At 37.0% G+C, this 19,303-nt stretch overlaps 1 protein-coding gene across 4 annotated transcripts in view; it reads left to right on the plus strand.

Moving 5' to 3' along the window:
- Window positions 1-19,303, plus strand: part of COL28A1 (collagen type XXVIII alpha 1 chain) — a 589,571-nt gene that overhangs the window by 484,008 nt on the left and 86,260 nt on the right. For all 4 annotated transcript variants that reach the window (XM_055137085.1, XM_055137093.1, XM_055137081.1 and 1 more), the window contains exons 16-20: window positions 4,993-5,061; window positions 9,948-10,016; window positions 12,830-12,898; window positions 16,347-16,418; window positions 17,157-17,225. In XM_055137085.1, the coding sequence (XP_054993060.1) occupies window positions 4,993-5,061; window positions 9,948-10,016; window positions 12,830-12,898; window positions 16,347-16,418; window positions 17,157-17,225 (348 nt within the window). The remainder of the gene's footprint in view (window positions 1-4,992; window positions 5,062-9,947; window positions 10,017-12,829; window positions 12,899-16,346; window positions 16,419-17,156; window positions 17,226-19,303) is intronic.

Here is a 19,303-nt window from a genome sequence, read left to right on the forward strand (position 1 = left end):
GATGTGGAACAAGCGGGAACCAGAGACAGCTTTAGGAATTGGGGTTCCAGCAAGTGCCTGCACCCATGTATGGAGACTGTGAATTAAGCCTTTGCCCCACGCCGGCTAACGGAGGAAATATGTAATTTCTGGCAGAATTTTCCCAGGACTTTATACAGAAATCCAAAACCGCGCGGACGCTGCCGCGTCCGCGCGACTTAACATTTATAATTGTCATCAATGTGAAAGGGTTCCATTTGAACAGGTCAGACTTGGGGGGGAAACTCCAAATAATAACAGTAAGTTTTTGTTGAAATATTGAAGGTTCTTAATGTAACAGCCACCTCTGGACTATGAGCTAAGCAAAAGCCCCACGCTGGCCAACGTGGCGTGGAGTACACCATACTATGAGGCGCAGGAAGGGGGATGAGGGGGAAAAATTAAAAAAAAAAAATGGAAAAGGAAAAAGAGAAAAAAAAGAGAGAGAGAGAGTTATGTCAACTATAGTGAGTTTTGTGTTGAATTATGGAATGTAATCAAGGTAAAGAAAAAATGAAGTGAAATTCATTAGTTATACAGTAGGGGGTAGGGGGTAGGGGCGGGGGGTAAACTGGGGTTTCTGGTGGTGGAATTTGGGCACTGGTGAAGGGATGGGTGTTTGAATATTGTATAACTGACATATAAACCTGAGAACTTTGTAACTTTCCACATGGTGATTTAATAAAAATTTAAAAAAAAAAAAATTAGCAATGGGGGCTTCTTCTAAATTAAGAAAATAATTATTTATCTCTCTTTTTTCTTATTACTAAAAAAATAATTACTAAAAACATAGTGACTTGACCCCATTGTAGAAGTATATATCTATTCATGGATTGTTATTCGAAAATATGACTTTAAAAGAGGCTAAATAAGGGCACTACTTTAAGAATTCCAGTGTTGATGCCTTCTAGCAAACTCCAACAGGGATACCTAAAGTTGAATAAAGTTAAGTTTATTGCTTCATTGCAGCAAAGAAGCATATGCCAGGGGGAGGAATCTCAACTCAGGAAGCAGATGAAAGATTTTGAAAGTAGGATGTGGCCTTGTATTAGATTATTTTGGATAGTATTCATGAAAGCAGGAATTGGTTCCAAGTGGAATGCATTAGGAAACCAGGCTAATTTTAAGACTGTGCTATCTCAGTATTTAGACACAAGGGAAAATGGAGTCAGGGTTAAGTATAATTAGTCAAGAAATAACAGTTACCCATTTCAGCCAGTAGGTGGCTGATTTTCACTTCTTTGGGAGTGTTGGACCGTGAATCTTAATTTTGTCTTGGTTTATCATAGAGAATGGCCCTGTCTGACATTGCTATTATGTAAAATATCTTATGGTCATAACATGTCTAATTTCTTATACTTTTTTTTATTTTGCTTTTTGGTTCACACCTGGCCATGCACAGGGGTTACTCCTGGCTCATGCACTCAGGAATTAATCCTAATGGTGCTCGGGGACAATATGGGATGCTGGGAATTGAACCCAAGTCGGCTGTGTGCAAGGCAAACACCCTACCTGCTGTGCTATCGCTCCAGCCCCAACATGTCTAATTTCCACCCCACCCCCACCACCAGCCTTTTGTTTAAAATAGTTGCAGATTCTAAGTGTGAGTGAGATTGGTGCTAGAACCTGATAGGGCCCTAGAGATCAATAGGAAATGCTGAAATGCTAGGAAATGCTGTTGGAGCCAGGGGAATAAAAAATGTGCAAATAACACAAGCCTTATATCAATTTGAATTCATATTTATGTCAACCTCCAAATATACCAAAGTATTGTAATTTATATTAGCACAACAATTGAGATTCATGATTATTATATTTCAATCTTTGAATTACTTATTTCTTTTGTTTATTGAGAATTTTTTTTTAGTATCAGTATTTATGCATCAGGAATAGTAATAAAGAGCAAGTTTTCAAAGTTTTCTATGTAATATAATTATTTTTTAAATATCTGGAGCTTCACTGTATCACTGTATCACTGTCATCCCATTGTTCATCGATTTGTTTGAGCGGTCATCAGTAGCATCTTCATTTGTCCCTGTTGAGTGATAGTGTAGTCCAACGGCATCTGCTCGCTCCAGGAACACGAAGAGCATGTTGTTGTTACTGTTTTTGGCATATCAAATACAACACATGTAGCTTGCCAGGCTCTGCTGCTGGTTAGTATATATTATATATACATATATATATATGTATATATATACATATAATCCTAAGTGGTCTCAGGAAGCCTGGGGATACCTCCCAATATTTCCCATATCTGGAGCTTATGCAAAGAAAATAATTGGACATGTCAGGACATTATATAACAAAACAATTCCAAAGCATTCACCTACTTTCAAAAATCAATACTGCCTCCCCTAGTATGTCAAAGCTGCCTTCCCTTTCAAGTCAGTACTATCCTCCCATTCCTTCCCCTCCTTTTCCAGTTCCTGTTCTCTTATTCTCTCACAAGAAAGTAGTTTGGATACAAATATTAAGGTGTATATAACACTATGCAAGGGGATCTCTGTAAGATATTTATGGAATATTTGTAGGATTGTTAGATTCTGGAGTCAGAGAGTGGACTTGCCTCTGTCATCTAACAGTTTTGTGACCTACAGCAAGTTAATCTCATCTGGGAAATGTTTTCATTTTATTTTTTGCTTTTTGGGTCACACCCAGTGATGCTCAGGGGTTACTCCTGGCTCTGCACTCAGGAATCACTCCTGGCTGTGCTCGGGGGACCATATGGGATGGTAGAGATTGAATCTGGGTCAACCGCGTTCAAGACAAAGGCCCTACCCATTGTACTATCTTTCCAGCCCCTTATCTGGGAAATGGGAATTACTACTTTTAGTGTGCTGTGTGGAAAGTAAATATTAGAGAAGGCATGAAAGCATTTGGCACACTAGTCACATGATGGGCAATCAATTTCTGAATCAGAATAATTCAACTTTGAAGTCAACCTTGAGTCTGTTACATTTTCCTCCCGTACTTAATTTGGCTGGGTGTTGACACAAAATGTTAACACTAAAGCATATTTCATGTCTTGGTGACAGATTCAACATATTTTTAATATCATATCTTGCAGGATCTCATTATCAATTTTTGTTCATAAAACATGTTTTTCTAGCCTAAGCATTGGCAAGCATAGGGTGAATGCCTGTTTTCATAAACAATTTATTATTAGAACTTAGCCACACCTGTTCATACATAGCACCTGTGTGGCTGCTCTCACACTCTCAAAGCAGTATTCATTAGTTTTGAATGGCCCTCAACCATATTCAGTCACTTTAGGAAAGGTTCTGACTCTGATGTGTTCTAAATAAAACTGACATTAAAATAAGCATACCGACTTAATTTGCTCAATTAAATGGTCAATCCTTAGTTGTCAGCTACTTGGCCTATCTTTAGCTTTTGATGGATCCTTACCAATGTGAAATGGTGAAACTCCCTTCATAATCTAACATTCTCAATCACCACTAATGTTTTGTCAACATTTTTCCTCTAATATTTAGGGTACCCAAAATGCTTAGTTCTTGAAACTTTCCTCTTCTTAATCTAATTGGTAAATTCATCTAGTCATGGTTTTAACTACATTATTTACACTGGTGGCTCTCAAAGTTTTCTTCCACTCAGCCCCTCTCCTGCCTATTTAACACACTTACTTGAATGTCTATTTTAGGCACCTCAGATTTAACACTGAACTATAGCACTGTTGTTCCGTTGTTCATCGATTTGCTCGAGCGGGCACCAGTAATGTCTCCATTGTGAGACTTGTTGTTACTATTTTTGGCATATCCAATATACCACGAGTAGCTTGCCAGGCTCTGGCATGTGGGTGTATACTTTTGGTAGCTTGCTGGGCTCTCTGAGAGGGATGGAGGAATGGAGCCCGGGTCTGCCTCATGTAAGGCAAACACCCGAGCTGCTGTGCACGTTTATTAAAAACAAACATCATGGGGTCCTCTCAATCAGCAACAAATCTTGTTGATTCATCCTTCAAGTACATCCAGAATCCGAGCAGCCTCATTATCTTCACTCTCATAATCTACATGAAATACCTTCACTATAAAATTCTGTTCCATACCTCCACCATTTCCCCTTTAAACTACTTTCAGTCAGTTCTCATACATTTTTCAGATGGAGTCTTTCAAAACTAATCTTTTCACTCCTCTGTGCAAACTCTCTGATGGCTTGTGATCACGTGTGGAGAGAAGTCAAAGTTCTTGCTATGATTTCAAAGGTCCTATTAATCTCTATTGCCGTTCTTTGTTTCCTAAATTTAGTTCATGAAAGAAAAGTGAGATTCTTTAATTTTGCTTTGTTTACCTTGGGTAATTTCTTAATTATGAAGATTAATTTTATTTTTCTTTGGGGAGAGGGATTTGGACCATACCCTACTGTGATCAGGGCTTACTCGTAGCTTTGTTATGCTCAAGAATCATTCCTGGTGATACTTGGGAGACCATAGGTAGTGCTTATGATAGAACCCATATTAGCTATGTGCAAGGCAAGTTACCTGCTTGCCTTAGTGTTAGTTAGTATCAGAGAGTACTAACTCTCTGGCCCCAAGATGTATTTTAATAAGATTCATAGGAAACATGTATTTAGAAAAGAATGAGACAATTTCCTCCAATTTGCATCTTTAATCTTGGTTTTCTTGTATACTTATGCATTTTATAGTTACATTAAGTTCCAAACAGGAAGTATTGATGACATTATGACATTCAGAATGTTTGCTTATTGTATAAAAATGACTGATAAATATAAGCTGAAGTAAATTTTCACCAATTTAGTTTAAATAGCAAAAATTATTGTTCATAATTTTGGCAAATTTGAGCTATAACCAGTGTAAAAGAATGGACTTTTCTCACTTTCTGTGATAAACTTTGTTCTATGATAAAATAGAATTTTGTTCGGTATAATTCCAGATTTTCAAAATATGAAATAATTCATTTTTATTGTTCTATTTTTAACTTATTTTCTATACAGGGGGATTTGGGACCGGTGGGGCCTCAAGGACCAATGGGCATCCCTGGAATTGGCAGCCCAGGGGAACAGGTAATCAGTTCTTTCTTTCACTTTGGTACAAACATTGTTGCCCAATCCTGGTGTTCATTTAAGGCTAGGCTTGCAAACACTCATAAATATATTTGATAGTCAAATTTCAACTGAATTTAGGTAAAAATAAAAGCATAGCAGTATCAAGTAGTTTCATGTGATTTTATTTTTTGAGTTTCCAGAGAATTAAAAAAATATTTCTTGTATGTGGCTCTTAAATATCAAAGTCTAATTAATAGGCTGAGAATTTGTACTCTGTATTTTCCCATGGGAATAATAGTTTACTTGTGCTGCTTTTGCATTTTTAGCCCTTGAAACTTTACCAATGATTAAAAACCCATTCTTTCCCCAAATCAGTTGAGAGTACTTCTGTCCGGCCTTACACCAATCCAAAGAGTATTAAACTTAAAAAAGAGGTAACCACTTTATTTAAGGGGCACTCTTCCAGAATAGAAGCAAATCACAGATGGGCTTTATGAACAATTGTTCCCTCTTGGGCAGACAAAAGGAATTATCTCTGAGAATATCTTTACATTCAGGTCTGGAAGTGCTTCCAAACTCTTTTATGATAAATTTGGAAAAAAGAACAGATGTTTGCTAGTTCTAAATAATCTGAGGATAATATTACTTCACATAAGTATTATTTTTATATATCCTGTACTACTATCTATTTAGGGCTGGAGCAATACCACAGCGGGTAGGGTGTTTGCCTCACATACAGCCAACCCGGGTTTGAATCCTCCATCCCTCTCTGAGAGCCCGGGAAGCTACCAAGAGTATTCCGCCCACATGGAAGAGCCTTGCAAGCTACCCATGGAGTATTTGATATGCCAAAAACAGTAACAAGTCTCACAACAGAGACATTACTGGTGCCTGCTCGAGCAAATTGAAGAGCAACGGGATGACAGTGATACAGTGATACTATCTATTTCTACTGATACTGTAAGGTGCTGCCTACACAATCTTGTCTAATCAAATGTTCAAATTTATGTTGAACATCATCTCTGTAGAAAGTGGCAATTCAGTTGATTACAATTTGTGACCAAGGTGACTTATTCTGTGTCTAAAGAATACATAATGCTTTCTTTAAGATAAGTGGGAGAAGGAAAGGCTTTTAAAAATTTGAACGTCTCAAATTTCTCTGCTGATGCTAATTCCAGTTGATTTCTTTCTATCTTCTAATTTCCTTTTATCTATTTCCTTCCCCTTGACAGAGGTTCCCGTATAGTACATTAGGAGCATTAAAATGAAGGACAAGACAAGATAAATGTACAGATAATACTGTACAGATAATACTGAGTCAATAATTAAGAGCTGAATATTTGGACGAAACCAGGATTATAGTCTTATTCTCAGACATTCTCAAACTTTGCATCCTGTTTGCAAGGCTTACACTTTATTCCCCAAAACGGCTGGACAGTGAGTGCCATCAGTCCTGGGTCTTATGGTGGTCCTGGCACTGAATCACAATTATGGAGCTGAAAACGGGTTCAAAGAAAGCCAAGTCTTTCCAGATGGCCTAGGAATTCTCCACCTCCCACCTGTGGCTTCCTGTTGCCTTTCATGCTGTGTTTTGGTGGAGGTTGTTGTTCTTCTGCTTAAAAATCAAAACAAAACACCTCTTTTGACTTCTTTTCTTTTCTCTCCTTCTCTTCTTTCCCAAGAGGAAAAAGCTTTTAAAATAGATTTGTCCATATGCAGCTGAACCCTATTGGCTAAGAGAGTGAAAGGAGTTTATAAACTGTTCTGAATAAGAAACAAGTGTGTTTACTCTTGTAAGACTAGTGATTTAAATTTCTACTTAAAGTTAACTTCCATTTATGCAACTATTTATTTTCCTTCTAATCCTTACTTAAATATGTTTATTCATTGAATTCCTGTTGTCTTCTGATTTCTCTCATAGAAATCAATTTTTCCATTCATCTGTTGGTGAGGAAACTTATTTCTGGCAGACAACATATTAACAATACCCCTCAAGTGACCTAGAGTTTTTCACTAAATATTTGCAATTCTGAACCCTGAGAATCTTTTATGAATTAAGTAGAAATGCAAATAACCACATATACATGTGTAGGTAAATAGATGCATACATTCTTTCGAAGGATTTTTCTTTCTCTGTCACATTGTATGCTACTGTGGACTGCAATGAAAGTAAAGAAGGATTGCTTCTTAGATTATTTCAGTATTTATATTGAACCTTAACACCTTCCTGTTGCTCATCGATTTGTTTGAGTGGGCACCAGTAACACTTTAACTTCATTAACTAGAGAAAAACAGGAATAGTTGTAACTAAAAAATGAAGGGTTGCACCAGAGAGATAGTTCAAGAATTAAGGTGCTTGTCTTGCACGTGGCTGATGCTGGTTCTACCCCCTGCACTGCATATTGTCCTTCAGTACTGCCAGGAGTGACCCCTGAGCTCTATTGCATGTGGTTCCAAAACAAAACAAAGCAACAAAAGACAGGCAATCAAAAAAAATCAAGAAAAAAATGACGGTTTGGAGAAATAGTACAGGGTTTAAAGTTCTTGTCTTGAATGTGACGAATCCTGGTTTAATCCCTGGCACTCCATGGTTCCCTGAGCACTGTTGGGAGTCACCTCTAAGCACAGACCTGGGAGAGTTCCTAGGAACTATTGGGTGTGGCCTAACCAGCACCCCCCCAAATTAAAACATAATAATGAAGCAGTTAAAGGAGAAACAGAGATAACTTTTGTAATAAAGTAATTTTATAATTATGCTTTGTGTGGTATTAGTAAAAGAAAATCTTCATTTGCATTTTTTCCCACTGTGGATGGTTTTCCTTTTTTTGACCACAAAAAGAAATTACCAGTAGTTTATCAATTTTTCTTTTACTTTTAAGTTGTCAATCATGTTTCAATTGTTCAATTAAAACTATATAGTAAGTAAAACTATATATATATATATATATATATATATAGTGTGTGTGTGTGTGTGTGTGTGTGTAGATTGGGTCTCCCTATGAATAAGTTTTTAAAAAAATTTAACAGAGACCCAGAGTTCACGGCCACTCTGGGAGGTAATCAGCCTGACATCGTGAGCCCCCAGTTTTACTGCTTGGTCAGATATTGTTTCTTTGCAGACCAAGAGGTACTGGGGGCAATCATGGCCACCCCAGCAATGCTAAGGTTCTTTAGTGCTATACCTAACTGTGCTGGGGGAGCCATATGATGCTGGAGATAAGACTTGGGGCCTAGAATATGCATGGCATGTATGTCACTCTTTGAGTTATTGCCCCAGTATTTGTATTATTATTAATTTTTTAATTTTTATCTGATATGAGCTGTATAGAGAAGTTTAATCCACTGGAGCAGTTCAGTCTGGATATGAGGAGAGGACAGAACATGAAGGTTCTTTCTTGACTGGTCTGTCGTCAGGATAACTTTGGGTCCTGCAGAATTTGCAGATGTTTGACACTGACTTTCTTCCTTGTGGAGTTTCTTCACTGGCACCATTTACCATCCCTCCTAGAGCATGAGAAAAGGACTTACTTCCTATAACTATTCCTTGTTGTCAGTCTCTGCTTATCTGGAGTTTTACTTGACACCAGCGCTTTCTTATTGGAGTTACAATTTTCTTATAGCACTCTTGGATTGAATTCAAAATAGTTCAGGTCAACTGTTTCACACCCAGAGTACATCTGCTATACTGAGAAAAAAATACACATGTAGTCTTTATGCTGATAAACTCTTATCTCTGGGCTTCCACAGTTCATTTCAGCTTTCTCAGGCACAAGTCAGACACTGGTCCCTCATGTCTCAAAACAAAACTTAATTTCTGCAGTGTCTACAGGGAATTTTTTGAAGTTCCCTTTGTAGAATGTGTTAAAGAGAAAAGCAACATAGACCCTCCTATTTTTCCAAAGAAATGGTCTGTATAAGACTGTTTTCTCCAAAACAGAGGACTACAAACACTGTCATCTTTTCCCTTTTTATACTACAGCATAAGTAAAAACCAAGAATTTGAACATTTATCTGGTTTCTGTTGGCTCTCATGTCCTAAAACATAGGTCAGTATTTCATTTTTAACATATCAATGTATGTTGATTAGTACAGAGAGGATATAGGTTCTCCTGTGTAAGACTGGGATATGGAATAGGACCAATGTGATAGAATTTCTTCTTATTAAAAACTTGAAGTGATAACTGTTCATCAGGTTTACCATGAGTTCGATCTTGTTAATCTGCTAAGCTAAGGTGATTTCCATTATAGGATCAATACTAGTCACATGACTTCAGTCTTTGGTGAAAGTGGTGCAGGAAATGAATAGGTTTATATCTTCCTTTAGCATCAACCAGAGATGGTAAATATTTCTTCCAGTCACATTCCATTGTTCAGTGTACAGTCCCCATGATATCACCTGGCAACACTAATTATTGGAAAATGTGATCTTTATAGACAATTTTGTGAATCAACAAAAGTTTCTGTTACTATGGAAAATGGGGAGTGCATATGATGGCTCCCATAGTAGTTTCTGGTAACACATTTAGCAAATAATGAACATGAGTAATTTGTTGGGGCTGGAGTGATAGCACAGCGGTTGGGCGTTCGCCTTTCACGAGGCCGACCCGAGTTTGATTCCTCCACCCCTCTCGGAGAGCCTGGCAAGCTACCGAGAGTATCGAGCCAGTATGGCAGAGCCTGGCAAGCTACCCGTGTGTATTGTATATGTCAAAAACAATAACAGTAAGTCTCTCAATGAGAGACGTTACTGGTGCCAGCTCGAACAAATCAATGAGCAACGGGATGACAGTGACAGTGACAGAGTAATCTGTTACAGGATCAAAACTAAGCATTCATCATCTGAAATACTCCTATCACATTTCTTAATTTCATTTTCACTACTTATTCATTTATTTATTTTGAAGGGAATCCAAGGACCAATTGGACTTCCAGGTCCTCAAGGACCCCCAGGACAAGGCTTACCTGGCTCCAAGGTAAATTTCCAAATAGTAGCAGTGGTGAGTATATCTATAGTGTAATTGCCAGTGGAAGATAGTTGATAATTTACATTAAGCAAAATCAGAAATTTCTACTTAATGTAAAAGATACTAATATTCTTAATGGTTTTAATACATAAAACCTTTGATGTTTTTAGGAACTGTAGCTTACTTCACATTTTTATTTTCTTAGCTTTTATTTATTTTTTTTCATATGGAAGCTTTATTATTTTTTTTGAAAAATCTCCATAATGTTTTCCATAAGGGTTAAACCAGACAACAAAGCAAGTTGTTTCTACTCTTTTTGATATGTGCCATTCTCACTGATGTGAGATTATATTTTATTGTCTTTTTGATTTGGATTTCCCTGATAATAAGTGACGACAAACACTTTTTCATATGCCTCCTGGCCATCCATCTGTCTTCTTCAGAGAAGTGTCTATTCGTCTCTTCTCCCCAATTATCAAAGTGGTTATTGGACTTTTGTTTTTGATCTTCGCGAATGCTTTACTCTGGATATTAACTCTTCATCTGACATTGTGTGCAAATATTTTCTCCTGTTCATAGGGTGCAAATTATTTTTAAAATTTTAGTCCATGATTCCTTTGCCATGAGAAACTTTTTAAAATTTTTTTTACTGAATCACCGTGAGAACAGTTACAAAGCTTTCAGGTTTAAGTCTCAGTCATACAATGATCAAACACCCATCCCTTCACCAGTGCACGTGTTCCACCACCAAGAACCCCAGTATATATCCCCCATCCCATCCCCACCCTGCCTGTGTGGCAGATGATTTTCACTTTACTCTCTCTTTGCTTTGATTACATTCAATGTTTGGACAGAAAACCAGCTATTATTATTTGGAATTTTCCCCCAACAATTAGACCTGCTGAAAAGGCATAATTTGATAATTTGTTTTCTATTGCTCATAATGAAGAGCATATGATTTTGGATTTCTGGTATTTTAGCAATTAAGTCCAGAGTGATTTTTGCCAGGAGCATTCTCCGGTGTTGCGTTGCCCACCGGCCAGGACTCTTCATTTGCCATGAGAAAATTTTTAATTTGATATTGTCAATTTGTTTTTGTTATTTTTGATAATGGAATCATATTGAAAACACCTTTGAGATTCAAATTTTGAAGCATTCTGTTTATATTTTTCTCTGCGAATTTTAGATTCTGGTCTAATCTTAAGTCAATTGATCAACTGTGAATTGATATTTGTGTAAGGTATGAGATACAGGTTCATAAAACTCCCTTTTAAGTAGTTAAATAAAGTTTACTTATAAAGATTAGCTTTTATTTTTATTATGAGATTCTATTCTAGCAACTCACACGGTAATATTTGTAGAGACTACCAGTGGTTATATGCCTCTGTGAGTTTGCTAAGTTTTATTCTCAGTAGCACTTTCACTATAGATATAGCTACTAAAATAAGTTAAGTTAAAGATATGGAGTCAGAAATAACCTAGCAAAACATTTCTATGAACTTTGAAATCAAACTATCTTCTCGATTAGAACTCTTATTATCCCCTGGGGAATGTAGAATATTTAGTTTTTTACTGTTGCCTTCAATGTTGCTTCATAGAATCACTAGTCATTGTTAAATAGCTATAATCCTTCACCGAGAATACTTACTTTTGAACATACTCTTGAAAGATTCCCATGGGAGAAACAGCTCAATCGAACAGAGTTAACTGTCCTTGAGATTTTTGATTTGAGGTTTATCATTAAAAGCTCAGGTAGTACATTCTGTCTATGCTTGACAAGTAATCACCTTGCCTCATGTGTCAATTTTAGTTTTGGAATTCAACTACTCTCTGAGAGTAGAGGATGGGTTCTGTAAAATCAATTTTGAGTATGCTATGAATCCTATATTTAAGTCAAACTATTATATAGCCCAAGTTTGGTGAAAATCCATCCATTTTAGAAAATTTCAAGCAAGTACCTAGTTTCTGATATTGATGTGTATGTGTATATGTAGTATACAATCTGAGTAAAAAAACCAGTTTTATCTTATTTTACTAATATAAGACAGCTATTAAGATGAGTTAAGACACATGTCTTGTATGTGGCTAATCCTAGCCTGATCCCTAGCACCTGCTGGATTCGAATTTCAGATCCCCAGTTTCGGAGAGACCAAGTCCACACATGATAATGCAAAAGCAAAGAAACTTTATTGCTAGCTTGAGCTATGGTTCAAATCTCATCCAACACAGTGTAATCTTGACAAGGACCCTGACTCCAAGTCACAAGCAGTTTATATAGGTTTCAAAGTTTCAAAGTTAAGCAATCATTATGGTAACAGTGATCAGGCAAAAATTAAACAATAGTTTCCAATTACAGTACCAGTTCTATGATTATATAGGCCACCCATTCCTTATGGTTAACAAAAGATAATGTGTGGGGCACTTTAACTGAGGCATAATGATTGATTGAACCCATTTACTGGGCCCAGGAACTTCCCAGATAGGTTCAGGTTGGCTCGTTACATGTTGTTTCACTGCTGGGAAACTAAGTCTGTTTCAGTTCCAGGAACTGAACATGAGGTCTCCCTGATTATTCTCATTTCTGCACCTTTCATGGCATCAGTATTGCCCTTATACACCTGATTGCCAAGAGTTGCCAAGAGGGGCTCCTGTGCTTGCTGACCACCACTTTGGGAGTTCTCCACTAAAAAAAAAAAATGAAAAACTCACAAAAAGCCTAAAACTAAAGCAAAAGACAGCTCTTGGGAAATTAAAGCCAGAAATACATTATTTTAATTTTGTTGCTGTAGTCAAGTATTATTTAAATACTCTTTCCTTTTTAGGGAGAAGAAGGCCAGAGAGGACCTACAGGTCCTAGAGGGCCAATTGGAATTGGAGTACAAGGTCCAAAGGTGAGTTGATTGTGCTGGTCAAAACGTTTAGGTGGGGAGATTGGAAACATAGTTCAGTGCACAGTGTGCTTGCATTGCATGCTACTGACCAGTTTTCAATCGTCTGAATCCCAAATGGTCCCCCAAGAACTGCCAGGAGTGGTCCCTGAGGTCAGAGCCAGAAATAAGCAATGAGCACTGCTGGAAGTGACCCCCAAAACAAAAAATAGTTTAGATAATCTATATGTTATGGCAGAGCCTGGCAAGCTACCCGTGGTGTATTCAATATGCCAAAAACAGTAACAGCAAGTCTCACAATGGAGATATTACCGGTGCCCACTTGAGCAAATTGATGAGCAATGTGATGACAGTGACAGTGGCAGTGATAATATGTTATATATTTTTTATATTCATACCCTGCATTTCATGTATGTGTCATCTACTATTTAATTAGTAAATATGTATTTGGAAAAGTGTCTGATATTCAACTTCTCATTTGAGAAGAAAAAATTGTTTTTAAGAACTGTAATAAAACAAAAAATATGTTAACACTAGACTTTCTCTCAGCACAGAGTGATTCTTTAAGAATATAACTGTCTGCGGGCTGGAGCAATAGCACAGCGGGTAGGGCATTTGCCTTGCACATGGTCGACCTGGGTTCGATTCCTAAGACCCTCTTGGAGAGCTTGGCAAGCTACCGAGAGTATCCTGTCCGCACAGCAGAGCCTGACAAGCTAGCCGTGGTGTATTCGATATGCCAAAAGCAGTAACAAGCCTCACAATGGAGACGTTACTGGTGCCTGCTCAAGCAATTCGATGAACAATAGGACGACAGTGCTACAGTGCTACTGTCTACTAGATTATAAACCATGAAACTCTCAGTATATATTAAAATTCTAGTAAAGCTTATTTCCTTTTTTAGCATTGTGGCTTGCTTCTACTTATTCTTTAGGCCTCAGCTCAAAAGCTACTTCCTCAGAAATTATTTTTTTAATTTAAAGTATGTTTATGTCACAACTATTAATCTGTTCTTTTATATCCAACTCGTTTTATTTTCCTTGCAACCAATGATATCAGCTTGCATTTAATTTGAATGTTTCCTGAATTGCTTTTAGTCTTAATGTACCTAGAAAGGTACTGTCTAATACTGCAGCTAATAGACACCTTGTTATGAATAAGCAAACCATGGCAGGTATGGACTGAGATATGCTGTATTATCTACATAGTGAGTTACAAAGCTTAGTGACAAAAAAGAAAAATTAATAATATTATTGTATATGAATTACATATTAAAATGGTAATACTTAAGATATACTAGAGCAATATTAGAATTATTTCTATTTCCTTTAGGTATCACTGTATCACTGTATTACTGTCATCCTGTTACTCATCAATTTGCTCAAGCAGGCACCAGTCACTGTTTTGGGCAGTAACACCAAATTCACCACAGGTAGCTTGCCAGGCTCTGCCGTGCAGGTGGGATACTCTGGGTAGCTTGCTGGGCTTTCAAAGAGGGACAGAGGAGTCGAACCGAGGTCGGCCGCATGCAAGGCAAACAAACGCCCTACCCACTGTGCTATCTTTATTAGATTCTTTTCTCCCTTTTTGCCTTTTATTTATTGTGATTCCTTTTATTCTTGTTTGGGGAACACCCTGAAGTGTTTAGGGGCCATTCCTAGCTTTGTGTTCAGGTATAACCCCTGGTGGTGCTCAGGGGACCATACCTGGTACTGAGGACTTAAAACAGTGTCTCATCCACTTCTCTTGCACACAAGACAAATGACATACCTGTTGTACATCAAATAAATTTTTACTAATGAAATGGTAGATGACACATATATGAAGTGAAAGGTATTGAATATAAATATATATTACATATTATAGATTATCTAAACTATTATTTTTGTATTTGGGGTCACATCCAGCAGTGCAAAAGTACCTTTTGTACTTTCTGGTACCTTCTTTTTACTTTTTTAATTATATAGAAAGCTTTCTCTATGTTTCTCTTGGACAGTGCTACTTTACTAGGACAGGGTCAGATCTTTGTTTCCTTGTTGATAATTGAATTCCTGATTTGGAGGATATAAAAGCTCTCAGTAGGTAATAAAAATGTAACTTATAGAAAAAATATAACTTTGGAGGATAAAAATGCAATTATATAGTAATAATTTATTCTACTTCTGAGTAGTTTTGATGTACCACACAATGTCCTAAGTACGATAAACATGTCGAAAGTTTGTAGTTGAACATATGTATGTAACATGATGTAATATGCAGTTTAATTACAGGAAATGGAGTAGAAAGTTTCAGCAGCAAGATTATTTAAATACAAATTTCACTCACTAACTAGTTATGTAATACCAAGCTTATTTCACTTACAAAATATATTTGCTAGTATGGCAAATAAGGTGAAGACTACTCATATTTTCTTCAACCTAGCTACATAAAAAAGAAACTTTTCCCATATTTATCTTATATATTGTTCGGGGCTGACTCCTGGTTCTGCACTCAGAGATCATTCCTGGTGGACTCAGAGAACCAAATGTGGTGCTTGGATTGAACCTGGGTTGGCAAATAAGTATGCCAAATAGTATAGTATTTGGCAAATAAGGTGAAGACTACTAGTATGGCAAATAAGGTGAAGACTACTCATATTTTCTTCAACCTAGCTACATAAAAAAGAATTTTTTCCCATATTTATTTTATATATTGTTCAGGGCTGACTCCTGGTTCTGCACTCAGAGATCATTCCTGGTGGACTCAGAGAACCAAATGTGGTGCTTGGATTGAACCTGGGTTGGCCACATGCAAGACAAGCACCTTACTCACTGTATTTTGCTTCAGCTCCTTGAGATATATATGTATATTTTTAAAGAAACAGAACTTTTAAAGAAGTGGCTGAGAGTACATCCCAGATTGCCAATTCCATTGTTCTTCATCTCTACTGATAAAAGTCACTGTTGTGAATTTGGCATTTATCACTATTACATGTTTTTTAATAAACATTGCTTCTTATTACTGAATTTTAAATAATGCAACATTTTATAACAGATTTATATTATATCTATATACTTATGTTTTATATATTTCAAATTAGTGCATTTTAACTGCTCTGTCATACACTATTGTACACAAACATCTTCGTTTGTAAATTTTACTATTGATGCACTCAAATCACTTCCCATTTTTTTGCCTTTGCTACCAATTCCTTTGCGAAAATGCCAAAAACATTTTGTGTAAGTTAGAATACAAGTTTCCCCAACTTATAATAGATGGACAGAGCTGTAAAAAGAACTGGAAGATCACAGTAGCTTGCTCAAAGTCAAGCAACCTAAAGATTATGATCGGATATCACAGCTCAGAGACTTTTCTCGGATACCAAAAGATATAGTCAATTGCATATACCTAAAAATGGAGGTTCACAATGTGCATAAACTTCTGAGAAATAAAATATTTGTTCATTCACCAGGGAGAGCCAGGCTCAGTAGGACCCCCGGGACAGCCAGGAGTGCCTGGAGAAGATGGAAAAGCAGGGAAGAAGGTAACATTGGCTTCCACATTACACGAATACAGTCTACTAACCACACTGAAATATTGTTTCCACAGGATCTCAAATTAAGCATTTCAAGACAAAATGAGTTTTTATGAGAAAATAAAGTTCAGAAGTTTAAATTTCTTGTTTTCACTTATATTAAATAGAAAGGATGAGTAATGTCTCCTACCCTCTTTCTCAACTTTTAGCTCTGGTGTGCTCTGGTGACCTAATTACTTTAAAATTCCTAGAAAGCATTATGATTTAGAGAAAAAACATTTTTACCATCTCCAAAGGGATTGTCTCTAAATGCATTCAGGAAGTAAGGTCACTGCAAAGATTTCTTGAATTATTATAAGTCAACATTTAAAGAACTAATTTTTCAGTATAAGTACCAGGAAACAGCAGATGGGAAGGATGAAAGCTTAGTAAAAGAAGGAAAAAGAGAAAGCAAAAAAGCACTGACTATGAAAACGAGCCAAAGGAAAGTGAGCTTATTGCTTTGGAAATTGGCTGAGAAATTTGACTTTTTTTTATGAAGTTTTGGCTGCTCTAATTTAAACTGGAATTTGATGTCAATTTAATCAACTTGGTGAATTTCCAATCTTCTAAAACATTAATTCTAAAACTCAACTGAAGGTTGAGTTTATTTTAGTCTCGGCAAAGAATTACTGACCATTGGGGGAAACAAAGGGATTTATACGTGTTGTATGTGGAAGGTCAGCTCATCAGTGTCATTTCCTCCAGGGAGAGGCGGGACTTCCTGGAATAAGAGGCCCAGAAGGCCCACCTGGAAAAGGACCCCCTGGCTCCAAGGTATGAAATTGACTCAGGAGAACAAGCAGAATGTTGGCATTCTGACCCTGATATTAAAACACCAACTCAGGAGAAATGTTACTGTTCTTGTTATGTCAAATGTGACTGTTTCTAGCTTAAAATTATGGATTCTACTTTGTAAGCCTTTGGAAAACTGCACATATGTATTATTCATTTTTATATTCTTCACATCTGTCATTAGTCTTAGCTTATATTAAGAAAACATATGTTTTCTCAATAAATGGCCAGATTGACATTTAAAAGCATATAGGAAGTGAGTCTCAAGATATATCCTCAAGATACGAAAGTCCATGAATTTTCTTCAACTATTTATAGAATCTCACACTGTAATAAGAAATATCACCTTATTAAAGCAGTTGCACATTTATAATGTGGCATAAATTTATTTTACACATTTTAGAAAGTCTAGTTAAATGGCAGTTTTAAATGTCAATATGAGAATATCAAATTGATCATAAGATCAAGTGACATAACAGACCCAAAGATTACTATAATTTTAAGTAAAGCCATCAATGCCCTTGTGAAGAACCTGAAGAATTATATATGAACAATTAAAAATTATGATCTTTATACTTTAAGTTTCTATTTTTTTTAAATAAAATAGCAAGTTATGGCTTAAGAATTTTGTCTTGCGAAGCTAATGGCTAAAGTTGAGCCCTTCCCCTTATGTCTGAAAATTTGAAGTCGAAATGTCCATAGAATTTTAAACATTTTACATTACCAGACTATGAGTTCTTTATCTTAAGAGGGAGGGGGAAGGTGGACAGAGATGACTTTCAGCATGTCAAAACCATTTCTAGGGACTAGGGAGATAGCACTGGAGTTATATGTGCATATACCCAATCCTGGTTTGATTACTAACATCATACAGCCCCCTGATGCTGATGTTCTAGTTGTCCCCAGTACCATAGGGCTGCAGAAACACTGCATTCTCGGGTCTTCGAATTGTACTGTCAGCCCTGTTGACCAAGAGTCACCATGATGCCTGAGCACTTCTTAGGAGGCACCTCCCATAAAAGAAAAATATTTATAGAAGATTGATCTTTTTTTCTAGAATATCGCTCTATCATACCGTTGTTTATCAATTTGCTCGAGCGGGCACCAGTAACATCTCCATTGTGAGACTTGTTGTTACTGTTTTTTTTTTTAAAAAACTTTTTTTTTTTTTTTTGCTTTTTGGGTCACACCCAGCAATGCTCAGGGGTTACTCCTGGCTTTGCACTCAGGAATTACTCCTGGCGGTGCTTGGGGGACCATATGGGATGCCGGGGATCGAACCCGGGTCGGCCGCGTGCAAGGCAAACGCCCTACCCGCTGTGCTATCGCTCCGGCCCCAAAAGAAAAATATTTATAGAAGATTGATCTTTTTTTCTAGAATATCGCTCTATCATACCGTTGTTTATCAATTTGCTCGAGCGGGCACCAGTAACATCTCCATTGTGAGACTTGTTGTTACTGTTTTTGGCATATCGAATATGCCACGGGTAGCTTGCCAGGCTCTGCTGCGCAGGCTTAATACTCTCAGTAGCTTGCCGGGCTCTCCGAGAGGGACAGAAGAATTGAACCCGAGTCAAACGCATGCAAGGCAAACGCCCTACCTGCTGTGCTATCGCTCCATTCTCTCTCTCTTTCTAGAATATACTTATGAAAAATAAAATAAAGTTAATAGTGAAGTCTCTGGGGAAAAGTTGTGATCTAAATCCAGTATGTCATAGCCACGGAAAGGCAGTCATACCAGCAGGAAGATTGGGAGTATAGTACCTTGTCAGGGTACAAGAAGACAGGGTTTTAAGAAGAAAACAGAGGGTAGTGGCAGATGCCACCAGCATGGCAAGGATACTGTGCATTAGAAAGAGAGTTACTGGATTTATTATTTTCAGGAGAATTGTGGCTGACCGAAGACTATTGGTAAAAAGTGGTAATAAAATATTTCTTTCATTGCTCAGGCATGTGATGATTCTGTTTGAACACCTCTGTATACTTAGTTGGGTTCTTGCTATTGGCTTCCAGGGTGATTTAAGCAAAATTAAAATTAATTTGACAGCAAAGAGATGAAA

The sequence above is a fragment of the Sorex araneus genome, chromosome 1, assembly GCF_027595985.1.
Source record: "Sorex araneus isolate mSorAra2 chromosome 1, mSorAra2.pri, whole genome shotgun sequence".
Taxonomy (NCBI): Eukaryota; Metazoa; Chordata; class Mammalia; order Eulipotyphla; family Soricidae; genus Sorex; species Sorex araneus.